Genomic DNA, 27,993 nt, shown 5'->3' with positions numbered 1-27,993 from the left:
CAAAAAGTCATTTTTGCCTCTATAGATCAACTTTTAATGAGGTAATATAAAAACAATTCCCCCTGGCTTACATATATAGTAACAATATGCACAATAAGCAGTGCAACAACATGTACAATATAACGCTCCACCCCAATAAAGAAATACTGTTGTAATGTCAGGCTACAATGAAATATATGTGAGGGTCGTTAAATAAATCACTTCCAATGATATATTACTGTGGCAGTGAATTACTTGCACAGATGCACAGTCTCCAGATTGGAAAAATGTCTACTTGAATATGAAATAATAATTGGAATACAAACAACATTGCAGTGTGCAAGCCTTGGGACAATCCCCATCTCTTTAATTGTTCCCAGACCTCGTTAAGGCGTCTCAGTGTTTTGTCAGATGATTCTAAAAGGACAAAACAGAGATTGAATTCCTCCATCAGAATGCCTAGGAAACAAAGTGAGGGAGGAAGGAGAGGTGGATCGCTTCATCAGCGCGACCGTTTCGAGACAACGGATGTCCTCACATTCCGATTTGGTCTTCCTCTGCCTTCCCTCTCTCTCTATCTTGCTATTTGTGTCATCTCTCATGTAACCACTCCCCCACGTGTGCATAATAGAGGTCACCCTTTTTTAGACTACACTGTTTTTGCAAAAGCAGATCCTTTATGCTTATGTGACATTGTTTTAGATGCATTGTAGAAAAATGCATGCATAAACTTCATGCAGCTGTGCAAAAAGGGAACAAAACATTTTTCATGATTTAGTTACTTTTGAGACGTCTGTACAAAAGTACAGGTGAGCAGTACAAGTGACAACATATTAGACTGGCATAAATACTTAAAAGTGTTACAAAAGCACATGTTTAGTTTCATCTCATCTTAACCCTCTATCATTTTTTTGCTGTCAGTGTTTTCTCAGCCTAGACCTCAGGCCCATGCTGAAGAGAGGCTGCTCCAGGACCTGTTTCTACATTACAATAAGCTTTCCCGTCCAGTGAAGAACACTACAGACACTGTGTTTGTCCACTTTGGTCTGTCAATTGCTCAGCTTATTGATGTGGTAAGAACAGCACCAAATCTCTGTTAGATCAGACAGACAGGTATCTTTCCAGTTCCTGATTCTGCAGATTATTTTTTTTTATTATTATTATTATGTATTTTATTTTATTTTATTTGCAGATGGGTTTGTCTAACTTTTGAGTAATCATCAACAACCAGTAAATGAGGAATCAAACAAAACATCATCAACATTTTGATGATACACAATAATAAAAATGGCTAGGTTAGGTTATGGTTAGTTAAAGAGAATCGTAACCAGTGATGATCATCATATTTAAAGGGAATGAAGGATTTTTTTTTTTAACTTAGATCCTATTTTTAGATGGTTTGGCATTAAAATTTTTACTCTGGACAAAAACAAATTTTATGGACCCAGTATTGAGTTACAATGCTAAAACCTTCACTGGCTAAAAAGCTATACAAGATACGCCTATGGGGCAAGCTGAAAACCTTAAAGGAAATCACTTTTTGTTACCACTGAATCTGGAAAATATCATTAGAAGTGTCTGGTAGTAAGGAGAGGATCCCGATGGAGATATACCGTGCATGTTTACCTCAGTAAATGAAAAGAAACTTTTTAAAATGACTGCTTATACAGTTAGCATCTTACCTTAGCCTTTGTCTGTTGCGGCAATGCTGCGCTCAGTCATTACAAGTTGACTCTCGATGAGGGATTCATACGTCTTCTTGCAACAGGAATGAGCACCTATTAACACAAAATCAAGACCAATTGTATGACAAGAAGTGATGCAGACACATCTTCCAGATAGAACATAATAATGTGTTTCTGTGTAGGCTCTCAGTTGTCCAGGTGGTTTCCATAGTAGAGAAGCTTGAATCTTCAACTGGACTGGGTTGCTTGACGCAAGGACGTTTTGCTTCAAATCGCAGAAGCTTCCTCAGCTAAAATTCTTGCTCTGGTAGTCTGACTTCTGTCTTGACTCTTGTAGAGAAGAATAAAACAGAAGCCATAAAAGCTGGAGTTTTAAACCTAACCAGTCCCCTCCTACCGAGAGGCCGACTGCTATAGGCTAGTGACTAAACAATAGCTCTAATTAGCACCTATTGTGCTCTACTACGCACCCTCCTAATGACAGGGCAGCTGTCCCTCGTAATGATGGGACGGAAGCCTCTCCTGATGGCTCTCTTGATGACTCTCCTGATGACGTGAATGACTCATTACCATGAACAAATGACTGAAACTGCTTTGACCTGAGTACCCCATTGTAAACAGGGGACAAAGCGTGTCTCAGACCCCCTCCCCAGTTAAGGCTGGGTTTCAACCGTTTCACACAGAATGCCTCTTTGACCCCTCTCTCAAACCATTTCTTCTCTCTGGCTAAGATTTTAACTTCCTTTAAGGTGGAGATGAACTGCAGACTGCAGACTGAGCACTGCAGAAGGACCAAAGCATCCTTATCCTGCCAGCAGATAAAGGCAGATGCACGGTGGTCCTGAACACATCGGACTACGAGGCCAAGATCAACAACTTGCTCAGTGACTCCAGTACATACGAACGTCTGAAGAGAGACCCCACGAGCGGCTATAAGAAGAAAATCATTAGCTACCTCCAAAACCTGGAGAAAGAGGGACTCATCGACAGACAGACATACTACAGAATTTACCCTGGGGACGCCACTCCATGCATCTATTGACTGCCCAAAATCCACAAACAGGACGTGCCACTCAGGCCTATTATATGTAGCACAGATTCCATCACAATTTGGCCAAGCACCTCAAGTGGATTTTGGCTCCTCTAGCGGGTAACTCAGACCACCATGTGGAGAACACACAAGATTTAGTGAACAAGATCAAGGACCTGCAGCTGGAGGCAGATGAAACTATGGTGTCATTTGATGTGACATTGTTGTTCACCTGCATCCCCACCACTGAGGCCATCTCAGCTGTGAGGCAGAGACTGCTGGAGGATGTGTCTCTACTTGAAAGGACCAAACTCACACCAGACCACATCTGCCAACTCTTGGAGATCTGTCTTAACACCACGTTTTTCCTGTTTATGTGGAATTACTACAGGCAGATCCATGGTTGTGCGATGGGGTCTCCGGTATCCCCCATTGTGGCCAATCTGTACATGGAGCGAGTGGAGAAGACAGCCTTGACATCTTTCACGGGCATCTCTCCCAGTCACTGGTTCAGATATGTCAATGACACATGGGTTAAAATTAAGCAACAGGAGGTTGAGAACTTTACAGAACACATCAACTCGGTGGATTCCAATATCAAGTTCACACGTGAGGATGCCAGAAACAACCATTTAGCCTTGTTGGACTGTGATGTTACGATTGGAGAGAACAGGCAGCTCCAGACAGGGGTTTACAGAAAACCCACTCACACTGACCAATATCTGCTCTTTGGCTCAAACCACCCCCTTGAACACAAGCTCGGGGTGATCAGGACTCTTCAACACAGAGCCCTACAGGTGCCCACAACTGCAGAGGGAATAGCTAAAGAACAACAACTTGTACGGAAAGCCCTCACAGTATGTGGGTACCCACGATGGTCCCTGAACAAAGTGCAGAAGTCCCAGAAAACAAAGAGACCAGATAGACAGGAGACGGAGACAAGAAGAAGAGGAGTGTCTCTCCCTTATTTAGCAGGAGTAGGGGAAAAACTACAGAGGATCTTCAGACAGCACAAAATCCCAGTTTATTTTAAACCGGTTAACACCTTGAGAGAGAATTAGTTCACCCTAAGGACAGGATCCCTAGTTACAAACAGAGCAATGTAGTGTATTCTATCAGATGTCAGGAAAACTGAAATGAACACTACATAGGTGAGACTAAGCAACCTTTACACAAAAGGCTATACCAGCACCGCAGAGAGGTCACCAGTGGACCTCAGTCTGCAGTTCATCTCCACCTTAAAAACACTAACCACACGTTTGAGGACAAGGAAGTTAAAATCTTAGCCAGAGAGAAGAAATGGTTTGAGAGAGGGGTCAAAGAGGCATTCTATGTGAAACGGTTGAAAACCAGCCTTAACCGGGGAGGGGGTCTGAGACACGCTTTGTCCCCTGTTTACAATGGGGTACTCAGGTCAAATCAGTTTCAGTCTTTTGTTCATGGTAATGAGTCATTCACGTCATCAGGAGAGTCGTCAAGGGAGCCATCAGGAGAGGCATCCGTCCCACCATTAGGAGGGACAGCTGCCCTGTCATTAGGAGGGTGCTTACTAGAGCACAATAGGTGCTAATTAGAGCTATTGTTTAGTCACCAGCCTATAGCAGTCGGCCTCTCGGTAGGAGGGGACTGGTTAGGTTTAAAACTCCAGCTTTTATGGCTTCTTGATTATTCTTCTCTACAAGAGTCAAGACAGAAGTCAGACTACCAGAGCAAGAATTTTAGCTGAGGAAGCTTCTGCGATTTGAAGCGAAACGTCCTCGTGTCAAGCAACCCAGTCCAGTCGAAGATTCAAGCTTCTCTACCATAATAATGTGCATTCAATACACCAGATTAAAGTGGACTGATGCAAGTTTTGATGACATCTACCAGTTTGTCATGGTTCAGGTTTGATCATGTCTCTGGTGTTGTCTCCTCTCTGGGTTACTAGTGTTATTCTCTGTGCATTTTACTGTACCTCATAGCAAATCATCCTCTAATGGTGCTTTTATTTTGATGTTTGCTCCTTGTGTGTTTCATTGGCTTTACTTCCTGTCTCACAGACACTCTGACTTAAGGTTTCTTGTGCACATCCATTTTAGTAATTTAGTTGTGCACTGTCAACCACAATTTGTCACTCCAGTCTCACTTTCCATACCTGTTTTCTAGTGGGGTTTTTTCTTCCATGTTTGATCTACAGTTGCCAACCCAGGCTGCCTACTTGTGTTTCTCAAGCATAGCCTGCCTTTTCTTGATTCATCCACCGGGTATGATTAATAATTGTGTTTTGACCCTCTGCCTGTTTCTCTGGACTCTGTGTTTGCTGCTACCCTCATGGACACTGTTGCTCTTTGGACTGCCGGTGTACCAACCTTCCACCCGTGTCCTCAACTGTGCCGTCAGCCTGTTTCCACACGGGCTGTACTGCTGATCGTCCCGCTGACTCTGTGGGTGTTTGTATCAATACTGGCTGCCACTAAATCTGTTTGAACTATACACCAGGGTGGTTCTCTGCTCAGGGGTTTTCTGACTATCAGGAAATATTACTCAAGGTTTCAGATTGCAAACCACTGAATGCCTTTTTCAAAAGCAGACTGTTTAAATCACTCTGGAAAATCCATATGTTTACTTAGCCAGCACAACTATTCCTTCTCCCAAGTGAATTCTCGTGTATAGGGCAGTGTTGCCAATTTGGTGACTTTCTCGCTAAATCTGGCGACTTTCCAAACCTTCTTGACGACTTATTTTCTCAAAAGCGACTTGCGACAAATCTAGCTACTTTTCCTGGTGTCACTGGCGACTTTTTTGTTGTTTCGTGATTCAGAAACAAAAGCACGTATTGATCTAGTCTCTGTTCTCACTGAGCGGCAGCGCATTCCGCAACCTACGCTAAGTCCACTGCTGCTGCAAAGCCACAGAGCCCAAAGCACTGAGCGGAGGGATACCTGCAATCCTCCGCGTTCAAACACTCAAGCGCGATGCCCCCGCAGCTGATGACTCGGACTCGCTCAGCCTTTACTTCGTTTGCTACGCTGTGATTAATCAGTCTAATTCTACTAAGTCTAAGTCTACTTTAATATTTTTGGCCAAAATAAAAGGAATGGGAAGAGGAGGAGAGCAAACAAGAAGAACAGCAAAAGCAACAACATAAAGATTTAACATCAGACGAACTGGACAAGATTGAAGACGGGAAAGAAGAAGAGAACGGTTGCCAAGGATGAAAATATCTTGAGACTGACATAAAATAGTCCCAAATACTTACGCATTTTTATCAAGTTCTGTTAACTTAAATAAATATTTGTGTGTTAGCTCACTGTGTGGGACCATGGTATAATTGGATTAAACAATGAGAAGCCGTGCATTATATGGTTTGAATGCACTTCGTGGAGTAACACCACGACGCGAAGCAGTGTTTTAGACCCTGCGTCGTGTATTCAAACCGTATAACGCACGGCTTCTCGTTGTTTAATCCTTACTTCAATGGTCTCTCCCACAACTTTTTTTTTTCTACAGCATCTGTGACGACATCATACTATGCAAATAATATGCAAATTAGATGATGATGTCATTTAGCGACTTCTGGCGACTTTTAAGACAGCCAATAGCTACTTTTCTTACTGATGAGTTGGCAACACTGGTCTAGGGGAGCCAATGAGGCTTGTGCCCCCAACAACATGGATGTTCCAATTCCATCTCACTTTAACACATTAGATTATGATTAGTGGCATTGAAATTAATTCCTAGTCTCAATTAGTACAGTAACGTGCATGTGTGTGTTGGGGGGGGTCAAAGGTAAACAGTTCAACAGGTCAGCACTTCTCATGCACGTCTCTCTTCCATCTGAAGCATAAAACATGCAAAGATGCTGAGTGCAGCTTTAACTCTGAATGTGTGCAGGCTGTGCCTCCGGTTGGGACGATGCTCTGGGTTTTGACGTGTGATTAGGTGACAGTGTTTGTTCCACATGCCTGCTGTTGGTGAGAGCCGGCTCTGGGTGAAGTTGTCTCCTCCTGGAGCGGTTCATGGACTGTTGTGTCTTAGACACTGCTGGTGAAAAGCTGGAGAAAACATGCCAGCGGTGGCAGCAAGACAAGATACATGAAGACGGTGTTTCTGCATAACGCACAGCCCGTTATTCTTTCTTGCTGTTGTAGTGGGATGAAGGTCCTGGGTCCTGATTGAAAAGACGCTCCCGCTAGCTTGGCTAACGGGGAACTCCCCTTTGGCTGACCTGGTAGAGGAATGGTCTTTAGTGCGAGCTGTCCGGGTTCAATCCCACCGCCTTCCCGGCCACAATGGTCCTACGGTCACAATCTGGCATCACGAACAGGATGTGGGTAGTCACAGAACATGCTTAAATGCACCTGTGACTTCGGGACAAAGTCAAAAATGGTGGGGAGATATGTAGCAGGATGAAGGTCCCGGGTCCTGATTGAAAAGACGTTCCCACTAGCTTGGCTAACGGGGAATTCCCCCTTGGCTGACCTGGTAGAGGAATGGTCTTTATTGCGAGCCATCCGGGTTCGATCCCACTGCCGTCCCGGCCACAAAGGTCCTACGGTCACACTGTATTATACAACACTGACCTGTCAGGTTAAATAGAAGATATGCTGTTTTCCTCTGTAAGCTGCAGTGGTGGGCACAGTTCAGCTAATCAGCTAACAGCTAAATAGTTAAGATAACTTTTTCAATAGCAGATTAGCTTTTCAGCTAACTCTGATAACTAATTAGCTTCCAGAAAATTTAATCCTTCTAGCTTTAAGTCAGCAACATTCATTTTGAATAAAGTCCAGAACATTTGTAAACCCAAAAAATGAAACATTTGTTTCTGTTGTAGCTTTTGGCTTGACACGGACTTTACACCGAGCGCCCTCTGGTGGCCATTTTTTGGCCGATGAAAACATTGCAGAGCTCAATATAAATACATGTAATTTGATCACTTTTCAGGTGGTGGCCAAGTGGTTAATGCACTTGGTTTCAGTGCGGAAGTTTCCCGGTTCGAATCCCACCCCTACCACATTTCCCCATGTAATGTGGAGTTGTGTCAGGAAGGGCACCCGGCGTAAAATTTGTGCCAATTCAACATGCAGATCCACCTTGGATTTGCTGTGGTGACCCCGAGTACAAAACAAGGGAGCAGCCGAAGGGACTTACTGATCACTTTTCAAAGGGGTCAGACTTGTCAATAAAGTCAATTTAATCTACAACGGTTCATTTCAGCTCAGCTTGGTGTATAAATCTGATAATTCCAGGTAATAATAGCTATCAGCTGGCTGTTAGAAGCAAGTTAGAGACCAAACAAAACCAGCTGATTTCAATAGATAATCAATGCAGCCCGAGCTTGTTGTCATCGGATGGCCAGTCGTGGAAGTACGAATTCTCGCCTTACGATTTGCAACTTCACCAGAAGTGACAAAGTACAGGCAACAGGCCTCACCTTGAGCAAATGGAGGAGAAAGAAGCCAGAGTAAATGCATTAATTAGATTATTAAAATGATTTTGTATGCATATTTATTCATTTGATATATTTCCTGTTCGCTTAATACTTTCTGTAATGTGAATAAATGTTGAATGGGATTGCTTTAATTTTATTTGTTCATTTATTTATGTACTTTTTGGTCATATTGGCGTGCTAAACCTTTTTGGGAGCCTCCATGTTTATGCTACGACATGTAGCTCTGTTTCTTTAGAGCTCCGTACTCATAGAGCGCAAACCTCCATGAACACTAGTTTCCAATTCCACAAACTTTTACCTTGGAAAAAATTTTCAACATCAGAGTCCTGTTAGAGGTGGCTTTTCATAAGTTAAAATATAACACAAAACATAGATCAAAACGGATTTTCACTGTTAAAATCAATTATCCGCTGAATTCGCAATAAGGATCAGATGCGGCTCAAACGTAGGCTATTTATTGAGAGTGCCAGTTTGCACCTCATTGTCAAAAATGAGAGTAATCGAGGCACTTTTGATTGAGATATAATGCAAAATGTACACCAAATGGGCTTCAGATGTGGATCAAACTTTGTCACGTGATAGTGAGTGTCAATCTGCATCTCACTTTCAAATATAAGTGATTGGGGCACGCATGATTTAGATAAAATGTAAAATATACATTAGATGGGGTTTCAATGTTAGATTTAAATGGCTACAACTCTGTAATCTGGATCAGATCCAGATCAAACCTTTTCAGATAATAAAGGATACCATCCTACATAATGGTCTCAAATATGAAAGAAATTTGATCTTTTTTTTTAGTTATGAATTTTTGAAAATTCGTTCAATGTTATAGATAGGGATTTTTCCAAGATTTTTCCTGGTTGTGACATATGAGGTTGAAATTTGAATCAGTGCTTGCCTATCAGGATATGAATCTTCAGTAAAAATTTCATAACGATATATGAAAAATTGTGGGCTCCTGTTCACAAACAGACAATCAAACAAACAAACAGAGGTAAAAACATAACCGCCACCCAACTTCACTGGCGGAGGTTAGCCAAAGTTAAATTCATATAATAAAAGTTATTGGTTATATAACTTGTTAGCTATTTGTAGCTTCAGCTAAATGTTTTAGCAGCATACTGCTTTAGCTTTACCATAGTTAAGTTTTCAGTTTGCTGAATTATCAAATTATCAAAGCTAAATTTTATATTATCTATATCCACTACTGGTAAGTTGTAGAAATACCTATATTTGATTTACAGGCTGATGAAATCTAGCTAAAATAAAAATATATAATTTGGGACTGAATTTTATGATCTTTTTTTCTGTTTATGTCAAATAAGGATGAGAAGAACCAGATGATGACCACAAATGTCTGGGTCAAGCAAGTATGTCACAGTGACATCACAAAGACCTGTTGGTGATGCAGTGAAACAGGTCACACAAAGCTAAGTGCCGTGTATGTTATTCTCAGGAGTGGAACGACTACAAACTCCGCTGGAACCCGGAGGAATATGAAAACGTCACCTCCATCCGAATTCCCTCTGAGATCATCTGGAGGCCTGATATTGTCCTTTACAACAAGTGAGCATCTGTACCGAATGTTAAACTGTGAAAAATAGAGTGAGCACTTAAACAAAATGGGTGCTTTTATATGACTTGATGACTGGTTCTAACAGTTGGCTTGACTTGAGGGAAAACAAATTTTCTGTTGTTGTGACCAACATTTTTGTGCTGTGCCACGTTGGCATAAGGTTATTTTCTTGATATGATTAAGAAGAAGGTCGGCTTTAATGGATCTAATTGTAAACAACATTCTGCACTTTGTGCAAAGAAATAAATCAGGCTGGAGAGTCGAATATGAAATGTTGAAATGTAACTGGCTGTGTTTGGAAATGCCACAAAGAAATGTGTGGAATGTGACAGACACATACACAGGTATCTATCTATCTATCTATATATCTATATATCTATATACAGTGAGGAAAATAAGTATTTGAACACCCTGCAATTTTGCAAGTTCTCCCACTTAGAAATCATAGAGGGGTCTGAAATTTTCATCTTAGGTGCATGTCCACTGTGAGAGACATAATCTAAAAAAAATTCCGGAAATCACAATGTATGATTTTTAATAATTTATTTGTATGTTACTGCTGCAAATAAGTATTTGAACACCTGTGAAAATCAATGTTAATATTTGGTACAGTAGCCTTTGTTTGCAATTACAGAGGTCAAACGTTTCCTGTAGTTTTTCACCAGGTTTGCACACACTGCAGCAGGGATTTTGGTCCACTCCTCCATACAGATCTTCTCTGGATCTTTCAGGTTTGGAGTTTCAGCTCCCTCCAAAGATTTTCTATTGAGTTCAGGTCTGAAGACTGGCCAGGCCACTCCAGGACCTTGAAATGCTTCTTACAGAGCCCCTCCTTAGTTGCCCTGGCTGTGTGTTTGGGGTCATTGTCATGCTGGAAGACCCAGCCATGACCCATCTTCAATGCTCTTACTGAGGGAAGGAGGTTGTTTGCCAGAATCTCACAATACATGACCCCATCCATCCTCCCTTCAATACGGTGCAGTCGTCCTGTCCCCTTTGCAGAAGAGCACCCCCGGAGTATGATGTTTCCACCCCCATGCTTCACGGTTGAGATGGTTTTCTTGGGGTTGTTCTCATCCTCTAAACATGGTAAGTGGAGTTGATTCCAAAAAGCTCTATTCTGGTCTCATCTGACCACATGACCTTCTCCCATGCCTCCTCTGGATCATCCAGATGGTCACTGGTGAACTTCAAATGGGCCTGGACATGTGCTGGCTTGAGCAGGGGGACCTTGCTGCCCTGCAGGATTTTAAACCATGACAGCATCATGTGTTACTAATGTAATCTTTGTGACTGTGGTCCCAGCTCTCTTCAGGTCATTGACCAGGTCCTCTTGTGTAGTTCTGAGCTTTCTCAGAATCATCCTTACCCCACAAAGTGAAATCTTGCATGGAATCCCAGACCGAGGGAGATTGACAGTCATCTTGTCTCAGAGTGATGCTGAAAAACTAATTCATGCATTTATTTCCTCTAGGCTGGACTATTGTAATTCATTATTATCAGGATGTCCTAAAAGTTCCCTGAAAAGCCTTCAGGTAATTCAAAATGCTGCAGCTAGAGTGCTAACAGGGACTAGAAGGAGAGAGCATATCTCACCCATATTGGCCTCTCTTCATTGGCTTCCTGTTAATTCTACAACCCCTGGCAAAAATTATGGAATCACCGGCCTCGGAGGATGTTCATTCAGTTGTTTAATTTTGTAGAAAAAAAGCAGATCACACACATGACACAAAACTAAAGTCATTTCAAATGGCAACTTTCTGGCTTTAAGAAACACTATAAGAAATCAAGAAAAAAAGATTGTGGCAGTCAGTAATGGTTACTTTTTTAGACCAAGCAGAGGAAAAAAATATGGAATCACTCAATTCTGAGGAAAAAATTATGGAATCACCCTGTAAATTTTCATCCCCAAAACTAACACCTGCATCATATCAGATCTGCTCGTTAGTCTGCATCTAAAAAGGAGTGAACACACCTTGGAGAGCTGTTGCACCAAGTGGACTGACATGAATCATGGCTCCAACACGAGAGATGTCAATTGAAACAAAGGAGAGGATTATCAAACTCTTAAAAGAGGGTAAATCATCACGCAATGTTGCAAAAGATGGTTGTTCACAGTCAGCTGTGTCTAAACTCTGGACCAAATACAAACAACATGGGAAGGTTGTTAAAGGCAAACATACTGGTAGACCAAGGAAGACATCAAAGCGTCAAGACAGAAAACTTAAAGCAATATGTCTCAAAAATCAAAAAATGTACAACAAAACAAATGAGGAACGAATGGGAGGAAACTGGAGTCAACGTCTGTGACCGAACTGTAAGAAACCGCCTAAAGGAAATGGGATTTACATACAGAAAAGCTAAACGAAAGCCATCATTAACACCTAAACAGAAAAAAACAAGGTTACAATGGGCTAAGGAAAAGCAATCGTGGACTGTAGATGACTGGATGAAAGTCATATTCAGTGATGAATCTCGAATCTGCATTGGGCAAGGTGATGATGCTGGAACTTTTGTTTGGTGCCTTTCCAATGAGATTTATAAAGATGACTGCCTGAAGAGGACATGTAAATTTCCACATTCATTGATGATATGGGGCTGCATGTCAGGTAAAGGCACTGGGGAGATGGCTGTCATTACATCATCAATAAATGCACAAGTTTATGTTGATATTTTGGACAATTGAAAGGATGTTTGGGGATGATGAAATCATTTTTCAAGATGATAATGCATCTTGCCATAGAGCAAAAACTGCAAAAACATTCCTTGCAAAAAGACACATAGGGTCAATGTCATGACATAGGGTCAATGTCAATGAGCAGATCTGATTTGATGCAGGTGTTAATTTGGGGTATGAAAATTTACAGGGTGATTCCATAATTTTTTCCTCAGAATTGAGTGATTCCATATTTTTTTCCTCTGCTTGGTCTAAAAACTGACAGCCACAATCTTTTTTCTTGATTTCTTATAGTGTTTCTTAAAGCCAGAAAGTTGCCATTTGAAATGACTTTAGTTTTGTGTCATGTCTGTGATCTGCTTTTTTTCTACAAAATTAAACAACTGAATGAACATCCTCCGAGGCCGGTGATTCCATAATTTTTGCCAGGGGTTGTAGAATAGAATTTAAAATTCTTCTTCTTACTTATAAGGTTTTGAATAATCAGGTCCCATCTTATCTTAGGGACCTCGTAGTACCATATCACCCCAATAGAGCGCTTCGCTCTCAGACTGCAGGCTTACTTGTAGTTCCTAGGGTTTGTAAGAGTAGAATGGGAGGCAGAGCCTTCAGCTTTCAGGCTCCTCTCCTGTGGAACCAGCTCCCAATTCAGATCAGGGAGACAGACACCCTCTCTACTTTTAAGATTAGGCTTAAAACTTTCCTTTTTGCTAAAGCTTATAGTTAGGGCTGGATCAGGTGACCCTGAACCATCCCTTAGTTATGCTGCTATAGACTTAGACTGCTGGGGGGTTCCCATGATGCACTGAGTGTTTCTTTCTCTTTTTGCTCTGTATGCACCACTCTGCATTTAATCATTAGTGATTGATCTCTGCTCCCCTCCACAGCATGTCTTTTTCCTGGTTCTCTCCCTCAGCCCCAACCAGTCCCAGCAGAAGACTGCCCCTCCCTGAGCCTGGATCTACTGGTGGTTTCTTCCTGTTAAAAGGGAGTTTTTCCTTCCCACTGTCGCCAAGTGCTTGCTCACAGGGGGTCGTTTTGACCGTTGGGGTTTTTCCGTAATTATTGTATGGCCTTGCCTTACAATATAAAGCGCCTTGGGGCAACTGTTTGTTGTGATTTGGCGCTATATAAATAAAATTGATTTGATTTGATTTGTGTTTCTTCCACTTTCTAATAAATAATCATAACAGTTGTCTTCTACCAAGATGCTTGCCTGTTGTCCTGTAGTCCATCCCAGCCTTGTGCAGGTCTACAGTTTTGTCCCTGGTGTCCTTAGACACCTCTTTGGTCTTGGCTATGGTGGACAGGTTGGAGTGTGATTGATTGAGTGTGTGAACAGGTGTCTTTTATACAGGTAACAAGTTCAAACAGGTGCAGTTAATACAGGTAAAGAGTGCAGAATAAGAGGGCTTCTTAAAGAAAAAATAACAGGTCTGTATGAGCCAGAATTCTTGTTGGTTGGTTGGGGGTCAAATACTTACATACAACATACAAATAAATTATTTTAAAAAACATACATTGTGATTTCCGGATTTTTTTTTAAATTTTTTTTAGATTATGTCTCTCACAGTGGACATGCACCTAAGATGAAAATTTCAGACCCCTCCATGATTTCTAAGTGGAAGAACTTGCAAAATCGCAGGGTGTTCAAATACTTATTTTCCTCACTGTATGTAGCAGTACCCTATTCAGTCAAGGCTTTTTGCTGTCTTCAGTATGTCTGAAAGTGTTTCTGTACGTAACATGACAAACTGCTACACTGGCTGTCCTTTCACGTATTTATGGAGAGTCATGGCACATGGAGCTATATATTTTTATTTCCTGTTGAACTTATTTATAACGTCTGTGGAGCCATACTCATTTCGTAAAGCAGTAATGTAAATGTGAGTATTGTCAGCAAATGACATGAGTCTGAATAAGATGCTAACAGATATTTTAAGCAAAAGAAAGAAAATAAGATTATGGCACGCTCACCTCTGAAGTAAATGGTTGCTTGTAGTTTAAATAATTTTCTTTCCAGCTTGTTAAATGAGAGAATTTCATTGTAATGAGAAAAAAAAATACTTATTGAAATCTGTCTGGCATTTTGATAATTAAAACATTTAGTGAATTAAAGTTTTATTATGTGTGAGTACTTTTTTAATGCTTCTCATTCTGTTCTTCATCTCCAGTGCTGATGGTGACTTTGCAGTAACTCACCTCACAAAGGCACATCTGTTCTACGATGGCCAGATAAAGTGGATGCCACCAGCCATTTACAAGTCTTCGTGTAACATTGATGTCACCTTTTTCCCATTTGATCAGCAAAGCTGCAAGATGAAGTTTGGTTCGTGGACTTATGATCGTGCCAAAATTGATCTGATCAACATGGCCAGCGATGTGGACCAGATGGACTACTGGGAGAGTGGAGAGTGGGTCATCATGAATGCAGTGGGAAAATACAATACCAAGAAGTACGAGTGCTGCACAGAAATCTATGCGGACATCACTTACTATTTCATCATTCGTAGACTTCCACTGTTCTATACTATTAACCTGATTATCCCCTGTCTACTAATCTCCTGTTTGACTGTGCTGGTGTTTTATTTGCCATCACAGTGTGGAGAGAAGATCACCTTGTGTATCTCAGTGTTACTGTCCCTAACCGTGTTTCTCCTGCTGATCACCGAAATTATTCCATCCACATCACTGGTGATTCCACTGATTGGAGAATACCTGCTCTTTACCATGGTTTTTGTCACACTCTCCATCATAATTACTGTCTTTGTGTTAAATGTGCATCACCGATCACCTCAAACTCATGGCATGCCTCAGTGGGTGCGTCGAGTGTTCTTAGACTTGGTGCCTCGAGTCCTCTTCATGAAGCGTCCCCCAGGCACAGCCAAGCAGCACTGCAAGAAGCTTATTGAGATGATGTACCGTCCAACTACAATATCAGCAACAGGGAACTCCCAGGCATTTTGGGCTGGGTTAGAAACAGGACTGAGACAGATGGGTCAAGCTGAGAAAGCACTCCCCAAAACTCCAAATGATAGCCCTAAAATCCTTGTCTCTTCCCCTTCGCCAACTTCCTCACCGATTCAAAAACCTAACTCAAAAGAACCTGCACTGAAGGCAAGCATTTTCCATCAGTCCCCACCAGGTAAATATTCAGTTCTGTCAGAGAACCAACCCCAACATGGTTCAGCAGCATCGTCCTCACAACTGTCCTTACCCCCAACATCGTCACTGTGCCCTTTTCGGATCCAGTCCAAAGAAGAACCAAAAGCACTGGCTCCAAACGGCCGTTCACACAGCGTGGAGCAAATGTGTAACCACCACAGCGATATTTCCCAAACAGCTGGGCATTTGTGTCGCTCCCACAGCTTCCAGTACTGCTATCTACACGATGAAGCTCCTACAATCAAAGGGGTGGCAGGGAAATTAAAGAAAGTGGTGCCTGCAGAACACCTGGAGGAGCCCATCACACCAAAGTCCACAAAAAATGCGAGTACTCAGCAGCACACTGTGGTCATATCCCCCGCTATGCAGCAGGCCATAGAGGGAGTTCAGTACATCGCGGACCATCTCAGGGCAGGGGATGCAGACTTTTCAGTGAGTTCACAGAATTTTTATGTTAATGAACAGCTTGTAAGTAAGTCACATCACATGTTACTGATATGATTGAAGTTTGGTGAGACTTTTTCAATTTTAGATGTTTCAGGCAATCAGTTTGTACAGTATTTTTAAGGTAAGGTTTCTATTGTTTTTACTCTAGTTTGTGATGTGTTTCTGAAAATTGTTCACTGTCATCAAGAATAGAATATAGATTTAATTAATTTAATTAGCTTATAATGCGCCAAATCACAGCAAAAGCTATCTCAATGCGCCTTACATAAAACAAGTCAACATAAAATTGAATAAACAATTAAAAATGAATTTTAAAAAAATCAAATACATAAATAAAAACAGAAGTAAAAGAATAAAACAAATAAAAATAAAAACTATTCATAAGAAAGAGAATAAAAATAGGATTTGAGTCTTGACTTAAAAATATCCACGGACGCTGACTGCCTCACGGTTGCAGGAAGACTGTTCTACAGGGTGGGCGCACGATACGAAAAGGCTCTTTGACCTGCTGACTTCTTCTTCACCCTGGGAACACAAAGAAGTCCTGCATCCTGTGACAGCAAACCCCGGGCCGGCACGTAGAGTTCCACCAGATCAGCCAGATAATATGGCGCCAGTCCATGAACTACCTTATAAGTCAATAACAAAACCTTAAAATCTGCTCTCACAGAGACAGGGAGCCAGTGCAAAGATGCCAAAATGGTCAGAAGTCTGGCAGCAGCGTTCTGAACCAGCTGAAGACCCCTGATGCTGGACTGTGGTAACCCTGAAAATAGAACATTTACAATAATCTAGTGTAGAAGAAACAAAAGCATGAATCAGGGTCTCAGCATCAGCCTTAGACAGGATGGGGCGGATCCTCGCTATATTTCTCAGATGGAAAAAAGCAGTCCTAGTAACATCCCTGATGTGAAGGTCAAAAGACAACTTGGGATCAAAAGTTACCCCAAGGTTCCTCATTTTGTCCATATGATGTATGACACATGAACCCAGGCTGAGCGCCAGCTGGTCAAACTGATGCTGATGTCTCGCTGGACCAAGAACCATCATTTCAGTCTTATCAAAGTTTAAAAGTAGGAAGTTACTAGACATCCAACTTCTCACTGATAGAAGACAGTCTTCCAGGGATTTTATGGGAGTGAGATTTCCCACAGTTATCGGCATGTACAATTGAGTATCATCAGCATAACAATGAAAGGCAATCCCAATCCTCCGCAGTATACGCCGAAGGCGTGCCACATACAAGGAGAAAAGCAAGGGGCCTAAAACAGATCCCTGTGGAACCCCAAATCTCATGTCAGCAAGGTCAGAGGTAGTGCCATTATACAAGACACATTGAGAATGACTGGACAGATATGACGTCGACCAGGTAAGGGCACTTCCAGTAATCCCAAAAAAATTCTCCAACCTATCGAGCAAAATATGATGATCCACTGTATCAAACGTAGCACTGAGATCTAACAGCACCATAACCGTAGTGGTTAATATTGATCTGATGTTCATGGAGAGTAGTGGGTTATAACATTAAAAAAAAACTTTGTATGGATAAATATGACAATTTCAGATTCCTAGACCTTTCAAATTTGCAGAGGTCTGAACATGTCATTTTTTTTATTATTATAGTTGGTGTGAGAGAGCAGGCTAACTGGTCTGCAGCCAAAATGCTTCAGAAATACAGTAGTGTTCAGAATAATAGTAGTGCTATGTGACTAAAAAGATTAATCCAGGTTTTGAGTATGCGAGGGCTGTCCGTAAAGTATAGGTCCTTTTTATTTTTTTCAAAAACTATATGGATTTCATTCATATGTTTTTACGTCAGACATGCTTGAACCCTCGTGCGCATGCGTGAGTTTTTCCACGCCTGTCGGTGACGTCATTCGCCTGTGAGCACTCCTTGTGGGAGGCGTTGTCCAGCCCCTCGTCGGAATTCCTTTGTCTGAGAAGTTGCTGAGAGACTGGCGCTTTGTTTGATCAAAATTTTTTCTAAACCTGTGAGACACATCGAAGTGGACATGGTTCGAAAAATTAAGCTGGTTTTCAGTGAAAATTTTAACAGCTGATGAGAGATTTTGAGGTGATTCTGTCGCTTTAAGGACTTTTCACGGTGCGAGACGTCATGCAGCGCTCTCAGGCGGCGTCATCAGCCTGTTTCAAGCTTAAAACCTCCACATTTCAGGCTCTATTGATCCAGGACGTCGTGAGAGAACAGAGACGTTTCAGAAGAAGTCGGTTTAGCATTTTATCCGGATATTCCACTGTTAAAGGAGATTTTTTTAATGAAAGACGTGCGGAAGGGTCCGCGCATCGGGACCCAGCCGACGCGGCGCGACGGCACAGGAAAAACAGCTCCGTGTTGATAACCATTTGTTAAAATCCAGTTGGCTTTTGATGGCTTTCAGTGGAGTGAGTATATGAGAAATTGTTTATCAGCTGGAGATGTTCCAACTTGTCCTCAAGGCTTCCAACAGAGATGTTTTTCCTGTGGCGGAGCGTCGCGGCGGCTGCGAGCTGACGCTGCAATCCGCCCGCACGTCTTTCATTAAAAAAAATCTCCTTTAACAGTGGAATATCCGGATAAAATGCTGAAACCGACTTCTTCTGAAACTTCTCTGTTCTCTCACGACGTCCTGGATCAACAGAGCCTGAAATGTGGAGGTTTTAAGCTTGAAACAGGCTGATGACGCGGCCTGAGAGCGCTGCGCGACGTCTCGCACCGTGAAAAGTCCTTAAAGCGACAGAATCACCTCAAAATCTCTCATCAGCTGTTAAAATTTTCACTGAAGACCAGCTTAATTTTTCGAACCATGTCCACTTCGATGTGTCTCACAGGTTTAGAAAAAATTTTGATCAAACAAAGCGCCAGTCTCTCAGCAACTTCTCAGACAAAGGAATTCCGATGAGGGGCTGGACGACTCCTCCCACAAGGAGTGCTCACAGGCGAATGACGTCACCGACAGGCGTGGAAAAACTCACGCATGCGCACGAGGGTTCAAGCATTTCTGACGTAAAAACATATGAATGAAATCCATATAGTTTTTGAAAAAAATAAAAAGGACCTATACTTTACGGACAGACCTCGTATTTCTTATTGTTACATGGGAAACAAGGTTCCAGTAGATTCAATAGATTCTCACAAATCCAACAAGACCAAGCATTCATGATATGCACACTCTTAAGGCTATGAAATTGGGCTATTAGTAAAAAAAAAAAAAAGTAGAAAAGGGGGTGTTCACAATAATAGTAGTGTGGCATTCAGTCAGTGAGTTCGTCAGTTTTGTGGAACAAACAGGTGTGAATCAGGTGTCCCCTATTTAAGGATGAAGCCAGCACCTGTTGAACATGCTTTTCTCTTTGAAAGCCTGAGGAAAATGGGACGTTCAAGACATTGTTCAGAAGAACAGCGTAGTTTGATTAAAAAGTTGATTGGAGAGGGGAAAACTTATATGCAGGTGCAAAAAATTATAGGCTGTTCATCTGCAATGATCTCCAATGCTTTAAAATGGAAAAAAAAAAAAAAAAACAGAGACGTGTAGAAGAAAACGGAAAACAACCATCAAAATGGATAGAAGAATAACCAGAATGGCAAAGGGGTCACCCATTGATCAGCTCCAGGATGATCAAAGACAGTCTGGAGTTACCTGTAAGTGCTGTGACAGTTAGAAGACGCCTGTGCGAAGCTAATTTATTTGCAAGAATCCCCCGCAAAGTCTCTCTGTTAAATAAAAGATGTGCAGAAGAGGTTACAATTTGCCAAAGAACACATCAACTGGCCTAAAGAGAAATGGAGGAATATTTTGTGGACTAATGAGAGTAAAATTGTTATTTTTCGGTCCAAGGGCCACAGACAGTTTGTGAGACGACCCCCAAACTCTGAATTCAAGCCACAGTTCACAGTGAAGACAGTGAAGCATGGTGGTGCAAGCATCATGATATGGGCATGTTTCTCCTACTATGGTGTTGGGCCTATATTTCGCATACCAGGTATCATGGATCAGTTTGGATATGTCAAAATACTTGAAGAGGTCATGTTGCCTTATGCTGAAGAGGACATGCCCTTGAAATGGGTGTTTCAACAAGACAATGACCCCAAGCACACTAGTAAACGAACAAAATCTTGGTTCCAAACCAACAAAATTAATGCCTCACAGATGTGAAGAAATCATAAAAAACTGTGGTTATACAACTAAATACTAGTTTAGTGATTCACAGGATTGCTAAAACAGCAGTTTGAACATAATAGTTTTGAGTTTGTAGCATCAACAGCAGATGCTACTATTATTGTGAACACCCCCTTTTCTACTTTTTTTTTTTTTTACTAATAGCCCAATTTCATAGCCTTAAGAGTGTGCATATCATGAATGCTTGGTCTTGTTGGATTTGTGAGAATCTACTGAATCTACTGGTACCTTGTTTCCCATGTAACAATAAGAAATATACTCAAAACATCTTTTTAGTCACATAGCACTACAATTATTGTGAACACTACTGTACATGTAGTTAAACTTTACTAATTTTGTGCCACTGAGAATGAAAATTAGTTTTGAAACTGTTGACCAGCTCTAGTTTTTAAAATCTGATATTGGGTCCGCATATACAACCCTGACTTAGAAATCATGGCGGATACGTGAGTTATAAAGGGATAGGATCTGAATTTAATTTCAATCAGAATTCGCTAAATACATCTTTGACTGAATCTAGGAATAAACCGTAGGCAAATAGGTTCAATGCTGGAGTATTTACTTCAGGTGCAGTAGAAAAATGGAGTCCAACCGTACCTGCAGATTACTGCTGGACAGTAACAAGAGACGCTCCATTTAATGAAGACAAGAGACAGGCCAAGAAACGCAGAGCAGGCACCGAATAAGAACTGATCTGTGTACTTACATGAAAATACCTATGTTTATGATGCGTCAAGAAAACTCTACTATCAACACAATATAATTATGTAGACGTAAAGTCAAAGAAACTTACAGTAAATATCTTGGAAACAGTACCCACTCAGCCATTTTTCAGACATATTTGAAATTAGAATGCCAAAATCCATTAAAAAATGCATATTTTACTTCTGAAGCATACAACTTCTAAAATTTGTGTAATACAACAGTCAGTGTAACATGATGAGATGGTCAGGGGTGTTTATTCTCTTACTTTTGGGGCACATCTGTATAAAGGAGATGAAAGAGATGTTTTAAATAATTTATGAATATTGCAAGAAAGGATTGGACTACAAAGTTTTACAAAATACTGATTTTAGCCAGTAATGAGTTCCATTACAGTTTGAGGCAGAACCATATGTACTGACATAAAAAAATAAACATATTCCATGATTTCACAAATTAAAGAATTTTACCAAAACGTGCAAAAATAGTTTATCTTAGGCTCGACTACAAGTCAGTGAAGCAGATAAGAATTTTAATTTAAAAGAACTTTTGGGTGTTGTGTGTGTGTGTGGGTGTGTGGGGGGGGGGGCTTGACAGTGGTGCACATTTTTAGAAGTGACCTTTTAAATGTCAGCACAATAAATTGGCTGATGTAAAGCAAAATAAATAAATAAAGAGTACACATTTGAATTTACATAATGAATTGCAGAATTAATAAGTGTTCTGCATAAAATATTAGAGAACAATTCAAGACATTTGTGGAGATTTATATGTACAAAAATAGGTATTTAAGAAATTACAATCATGAACGTGATAAGCGAATGACATCATTCACACATCAGCAGTTGATGCTCCTGAGGTGGCTGCATACAACTGTTCAGGGGCGTAGGTTTGCATATGGACCATAGGGACAAGTCACAACCAATATTTTGGGATGGCAAAATAGTCCCTACCAATACGTAGCATTTTTTTAATATAACAAAATCATTCACTATTTTTTTGTGAACTCAATACTATAATTTTAGTCGTCACGTTTTGTGTTTTCGACGTGTCAGAGTGACAGGGTTACCCATGTTGCAATTTCATTAGTTCACGTTCTTCTCACATGGACGTAAACAAAGCGCATCTCGTGGCAGGCAGTGCTTCATTTGTAAAGTGGGAGGTCCCGGAGCGCAGAGGATGGGTGGCTCCGGTGGTGTTGCCAGATGTACGATAATTATTGTATTTGTACGATAGTTTTGCCCTCTGCACGATGTACGATCAATAAATGTACGATCAATAATGGGAAAAAAAATCCAATATGTACGATAATTTCAGTTGGTTGCCCAAACACGCATCTCTCTCTGACACCCAAGAATCATTTTGCAGGTGTTGCACTCAGGCGGCATTAAAGACACACCACACACAGGGCTGCTGCAGGCTTTGGGCTGCCGGGACAGTCATTTGAAAGCCCGCCCCCTCTCATACAAAGTAATGAGTTCCATCCAATCTGTGCCGTGACAGGAAGATTCCCCAACCAACATCTTTTTTTTTTTTTTTTTGAAACTTTATTTCAACAAATGCAATAACAAACGAAGAAAACACAAGAGCAAAGAGATATACAAGAAAAATAAAAAAAAAGTTCAAGTTCCTTATGGAAGTGTCAACATTTTTTCTGTGTTCAACAAAATCTGCACAAGTGGCATCGGATGACGACAGCGACCTCGAGGTTGAATTCGACTCTTTCTAGTCTGGTAATTAACACGTTTGTGTCCCTTCACAGAAAAAAAAAAAATCTTTCTAGTCTGGTGGTGCATTTGTGTTCTTTTTGTGCCATAGTTTCCCCATTACTATAATTACTGTTTAAAAATGTGACATAAAATTCTTTGTAAAAAAAAAAAAATGCTAAAATAGCTACGTTGTATGCGTTTTGTTTGTGTACGACAATTTCTCCCAAAATACGATACTTTTGAGGTTTTGGTACGATAGTTTCATATTTCATATCTGGCAACACTGCTCTGGTGCAGAAAAACAAGAAGGGCGGGGCTTGCGAACAATGCTGTGCGCCACACTTAAAATAAACTGCACACCCACACAAACACGCACGCACACCTTCACAAATGACACTAACATCCTGCCTTTTCCTCAAGAATTACTACATTTATGTTTGCTGTCTGTCTCTGTACTTTTCTGTCACTTTTGCGCTCTTTTTCATACTTTTCCCTCGTTTCAAAAGTCACCGAACGCACTTTACCGTAACATATGCAACATATAGCACACTGTTGGAACGCACGGGTTCTTGGCTTGCTGTCAGTGTTGACATTTTTTAGAGTGAGGGCTTACATGAGAACTTACGGTAATGAGAATCAGCGGCGCACTAGTGTGAAACTTCCGTGTTTTTCCTCTGCGTTATGACATCACAGGCTTACGTTTACCGTAATACACCATATACCATTGTAAAGCCCCTTTTTTTTTGGCAAATTAGGTTGCCAGATACCTACAACTGCATTATTGATGAAGAGAATAGATTATACATCTTGGTTGCAAAAACTTTGTTTTTGTTAGCTCCACAACTATTTTTTTTGTTGTTGTTGTTGTCTTGTTCTCTCAGGTGTAGGCCAATAGAATAGATTTGTGATTTTGGGTGCAATTTTGTTATTTAAGCTATTTGTTTGTTTGCCTACACACTTAATAATGTAAATAAAGTGTTAAATTATTCAGCATTATGTCATCATATGTTATGTATTATGCTGTACTTGTGCGTCTAATGGTATGAGTGGGTTAGGGGGTGGTGGTGGTGGGCAGGGGGTGGGGTGGTATTGTCCCGACCAAACCTACGCCCTTGCAACTGTTTATGTCGTCACAAAGAGACAGAAGCTCGTATTTTGATGGCAAAGAGGTGACTGTGTTACGGCTGGAAGACGCATCAGATTCCCTGCAAAGTTGCTGAAATAATAAGGGAGCCTCAAAAGGATGTGAAATGTTACAGAATAAGTGCAATAACTGTAAAAACAACTGTGAAAATTATTGTGTTCACTAAAAACACTCACTGTCAATGCAACACACTTCCTATCCTTTAGCCATAAAACAGGTGTGTTTGAAATGATAGAACCTCTGTACTTTAACCTTGAGATTTTTGTAGCACATACAAGCTCAGATTGAGTGACATTCAGGAGACAGCTGCCTCATAATGAAAAAAAAAAAACACCCATGTGAGAGAAATCAACAGTGAAAACTGACAGTAAAAAGGAAAGTGTGGGTGTAAATTGAAATGTTCTTCTCTCTCCTGTTTCTCCTCTGTGCCAGGTGAAGGAGGACTGGAAGTACGTGGCGATGGTCATTGACAGGATTTTCCTCTGGATGTTTGTCCTGGTGTGCATACTGGGATCTGTGGGGCTCTTTCTTCCCCCTTGGCTGGCTGGAATGATCTAAAACCTTGCCGTCAAATATAAATGGACAGAAACTCTAAATAGGAAATTGATATTGTCTTTTTTAAGTGTTTAATTTATATTACCAGTTCTTCTTTTTCCAGGATAACCCCCCTGCCCTGAATTAATTCAGATTACTTGTTTTTTGCCCCATGTTATCTTCACGCAGAAACAATTTTAAATATCTACCACTAATTCTTTCAGGTGTATAAATTCTTTTTTTTTTTTTTTTTTGTGAGGGAAAAAGTCAAACTTTATAATTTACCACCTTTGCAAAGACAATTAATGAACATTAATTTTTTTTTTTTTTTTTTTTTTTTTTTTTTTACTGCAGAAAACATCCAAGAAAACCAACACTCAGAAATGAAATGTACTATTTGTTGGGGGCACAGTGTTTTATTACAACTCTAAATCAGAAGAAGTTGGGACAGTATATAAAAATGCAAATAAAAAGAAAACGACTCTGACTCTTTCATTTACTCTGATTTCTGTTTCATTGAAGACCGTATGATGAACTCAAGATATTTCATATTTTTGTGAGGCTATCTTCATTGCATTTGTTAATATGCATCCATTCCTGCATTTCAGGCCTGTAACTCCTACCCCCCCCACCACCACCACCACCACCCACAAAAACAATGATGTCATGTCATTTGAAACAGGTGATGTCAACAGGTCAATGTAATCATGTTTTGATACAAAAGGAGTATCCACGAAAGGCTGAGTCTTTGAGGAGCAAAGATGGGCAGAGGAATTACAGTTTGTGAGCAAATGCATGACAAAATATTTGAAGTGCTTAAAAACAATGTTCCCCAAAGGGAGTTTGGAAAGGATTTTTATATTTCTTCCCCTATTGTGGATAACACAGGCCAGTCTGCAATACAGCCGTTTGCTTTTCGTGATGCCTTCACAAAAATGGGGTAAGATTGGGGATAATATCATTAAAGTATTCAATGAATCTGGAGGAAATTCAGTGTGTAAAGGACAAGGGTGCAAGTCTAACATTGATATCAGTGATGTCTGATCACTCAGACACCAAGAACCATCATTCATTAATAGCTGATATAACCACACCAACAAGGGATTACTTTGGAAAACCTTGTCAAGCACTACAGTGCAGAGTTACATTCATAAATGCCACTTAAACTTTACTGTGGAAAAAAAAGCACATTATGTTAACCTTTTCCAGAAGTGGTGTCAACTTCTCTAGACTCAGAGGTATCTGAGATGGACCATCACACAGTGGAAACATGTTTGTGGTCAGACCAATCAGTATTCCAGATCTTTTTTTTTAATGATGACTGTGTGCTCTGGACAAAACATAAAAAGTACCATCCAGACTGTTATCAGCAGCGAGTCCAAAAGCCAAAGTCTGTCATGATGTAGAGTTGTGTCCGTACCCTTCGCAATGGTCATGGACACTTTGGTGGCAGCATTAATGCAGAAAAGTAAATTGAGATTTTAATGAAGATATGCTGCCTTCAAGACAACATCTTGTCACGGTACATCCATACAGTTTTCAACAAGTTAATGCAAAACCACATTCTGCGCACATTACAAAGGCATGGCTGTAGCAGGAGAGGGTACGGATATTGGACTGGCCTGCTAGCAATCGTAACCTGTCCCCAAAAGTGAATGTGTGGAGAATTTTGAAATGAAAAATCATGCAACGACAACATCCCTGTACTGTTGCACATTTAAAGATGTGTAAATGGGACAAAATAACATCTAAAACATTTCATCACTTGATATCATCAGTGTGAAAATCTCTTTAACTGTTGTGAGAAGCAATGGCAACATTAGTAAGAGCACCCCAACATATGCTGGAATGTATTGCAGGCCTTAAATGCAGGAATAGATGTATATTGACAAATGAAATGTTGACCAGAAAAAAAACATGAATAAAATTCTTTATTGGTATTTTGAATTTTTCCCATACATCCTAAAATATTAGCTTTTGCTGTAAATTTTAACTCTGCACTTATTTGAAAGTCTGCATATTCATAAAAAAAAAAAATCATAATTTGTGTGTGCAAAGTGATGGTGATAATGACGGGGTGCGAATATGCTCTGGGAAGCAGTTGTGTGCACGTTGAAGTGCAGGTGCTGCCATGGCAACTGATTGGCTGCCAAACCGGTCTTGTTGTTTTTCATTTATTTTTATTTTTTTTTAGCTGGAGAGGTGGAATCAGCAACTACATTCAATATTTCCTGAATATTTCTTTTGATCAAATAATCTCCTGTCACAGAACACGTGTTAATGGGGAGTCAAAAAATGATCTCTGTTGCTTCATGGCCGCATGTCACTTCAGGTCCTGACATTAAAAGACATAAACAAAAGCAAGAGCACATTTCACATTACGGGGTACTGGTGGGTGGAGGTCTGACCCCCTAATTAAGACTTTGACACCTCTAAACTGGACCGTATCATTTCCTAACCTTTGTTGAACGTCTCTGTCTGCCTCATTTCTGTCACTTCAGCGGCTTTTACATCTGATACAAGCAGTGTGATGTATGTGGTCACCACATACATCACACGTGGCACGACTATGTTGCCCCATTGCAAAGGTTCCTTGAAATGTGGCCAACACAGACTTCTTTCCTCCAAAAACAAAGGTCACAACACATTTCCTTTGCGGCCCAAACTATCCCAACAATCACTGCATGACTTTTTTTCTCCCCCAAAACAAAACAACTAGTGAATTTAATAAAAGAAAATGTTGCTAGGTGACAGGGGAGCACTAATGACACAATAATGAATTGCTCTGTGGACTAGACAGTGTCATTACAGAATGGTTGGTCTGCACTGGCTCTGCAGTCCAGATCTTCGTGGGGCACAGCCTTGAAAGGGTGCAGCCCTGAACTGGGACACAGCCATAGTGTGCGGAGCAAGCCAGTGGACACTGTAGGAGGTTAAAAAGGAACTATGCAACAGTTTTGTCTTGCAAATTCAGGGACACTGACCAGGTATGCTTTGAATGAAAATGCCTCAGTCTTACGACGAACTGCTTTATGGCACTACAATACATACATGCCCCCTATTAAGGCACTGGCTAGCTAACAACTACAACGACAAGACAATGAAGGCTTTGTGTGCATTATTATGGCAGAGTCGATGAAAAAGCAAAGAAAATCAATCAATCAAAACTGTCGGATGAAGCAAGGAAGAAAAAAAGAGTGTGTGACCAAGCAAAGGGTCACACACTAGTCAACCTCGGTCGGGCTTTCTCGGAATGGCGAGAGCTGAAAGATAAAGTGTACAAAACATGTCCACTGAAAACAAAGCACACGGAAGGAAGGAGGGACGGCCAGCAGTGGGTTATAGGACGGTTTTGTGACATATTTAGTCCGAGTTGTAAGGGGAGCTTCGTGCCTTGTTAATGTAAATAACTGGCTAGTTGGTACTTTATCATCAGAGGTTCTGAATTAGCTTGAATAAAGTGACACTGATTAATGCTAATGTTGGGTAGTTTCAAACTTTTGCCTTAACTTAAAGTTTTTGCTACCTAACATAGCTAACATTAGCTAGCTAAAGGTGCCCTGACACTTACACGCCTTTGATCCGCGCACTTGCACGCACTCTGCCATGCAGGAGAGTAAACTCGTATCAAACTCATTGTAAACCATTGGAAACTGTGTGCGACTTCATACACTTGCACAAAGAAAATTTTGAAATGTTCAAAATTGTCATCACACATTAATTACATGAACTT

General features: G+C 40.8%; 1 protein-coding gene across 1 annotated transcript in view; it reads left to right on the top strand.

Moving 5' to 3' along the window:
- chrna4b (cholinergic receptor, nicotinic, alpha 4b) overlaps positions 1–24,389 on the top strand; it is a 32,976-nt gene extending 8,587 nt beyond the window's left edge. The window contains exons 2-6 of the mRNA XM_034173309.1: positions 901–1,052; positions 9,454–9,498; positions 9,585–9,694; positions 14,556–15,978; positions 24,159–24,389. Coding sequence (XP_034029200.1) covers positions 901–1,052; positions 9,454–9,498; positions 9,585–9,694; positions 14,556–15,978; positions 24,159–24,284 — 1,856 coding nt within the window. The 3' untranslated portion in view covers positions 24,285–24,389. The remainder of the gene's footprint in view (positions 1–900; positions 1,053–9,453; positions 9,499–9,584; positions 9,695–14,555; positions 15,979–24,158) is intronic.
- The last annotated feature ends 3,604 nt before the right edge of the window (positions 24,390–27,993 follow it).

The sequence above is a fragment of the Thalassophryne amazonica genome, chromosome 6 (assembly GCF_902500255.1).
Source record: "Thalassophryne amazonica chromosome 6, fThaAma1.1, whole genome shotgun sequence".
Lineage (NCBI taxonomy): Eukaryota > Metazoa > Chordata > Actinopteri > Batrachoidiformes > Batrachoididae > Thalassophryne > Thalassophryne amazonica.
Note: the sequence above shows the minus strand (reverse complement) of the source record. Positions and strands in the feature narration are given on the sequence as shown.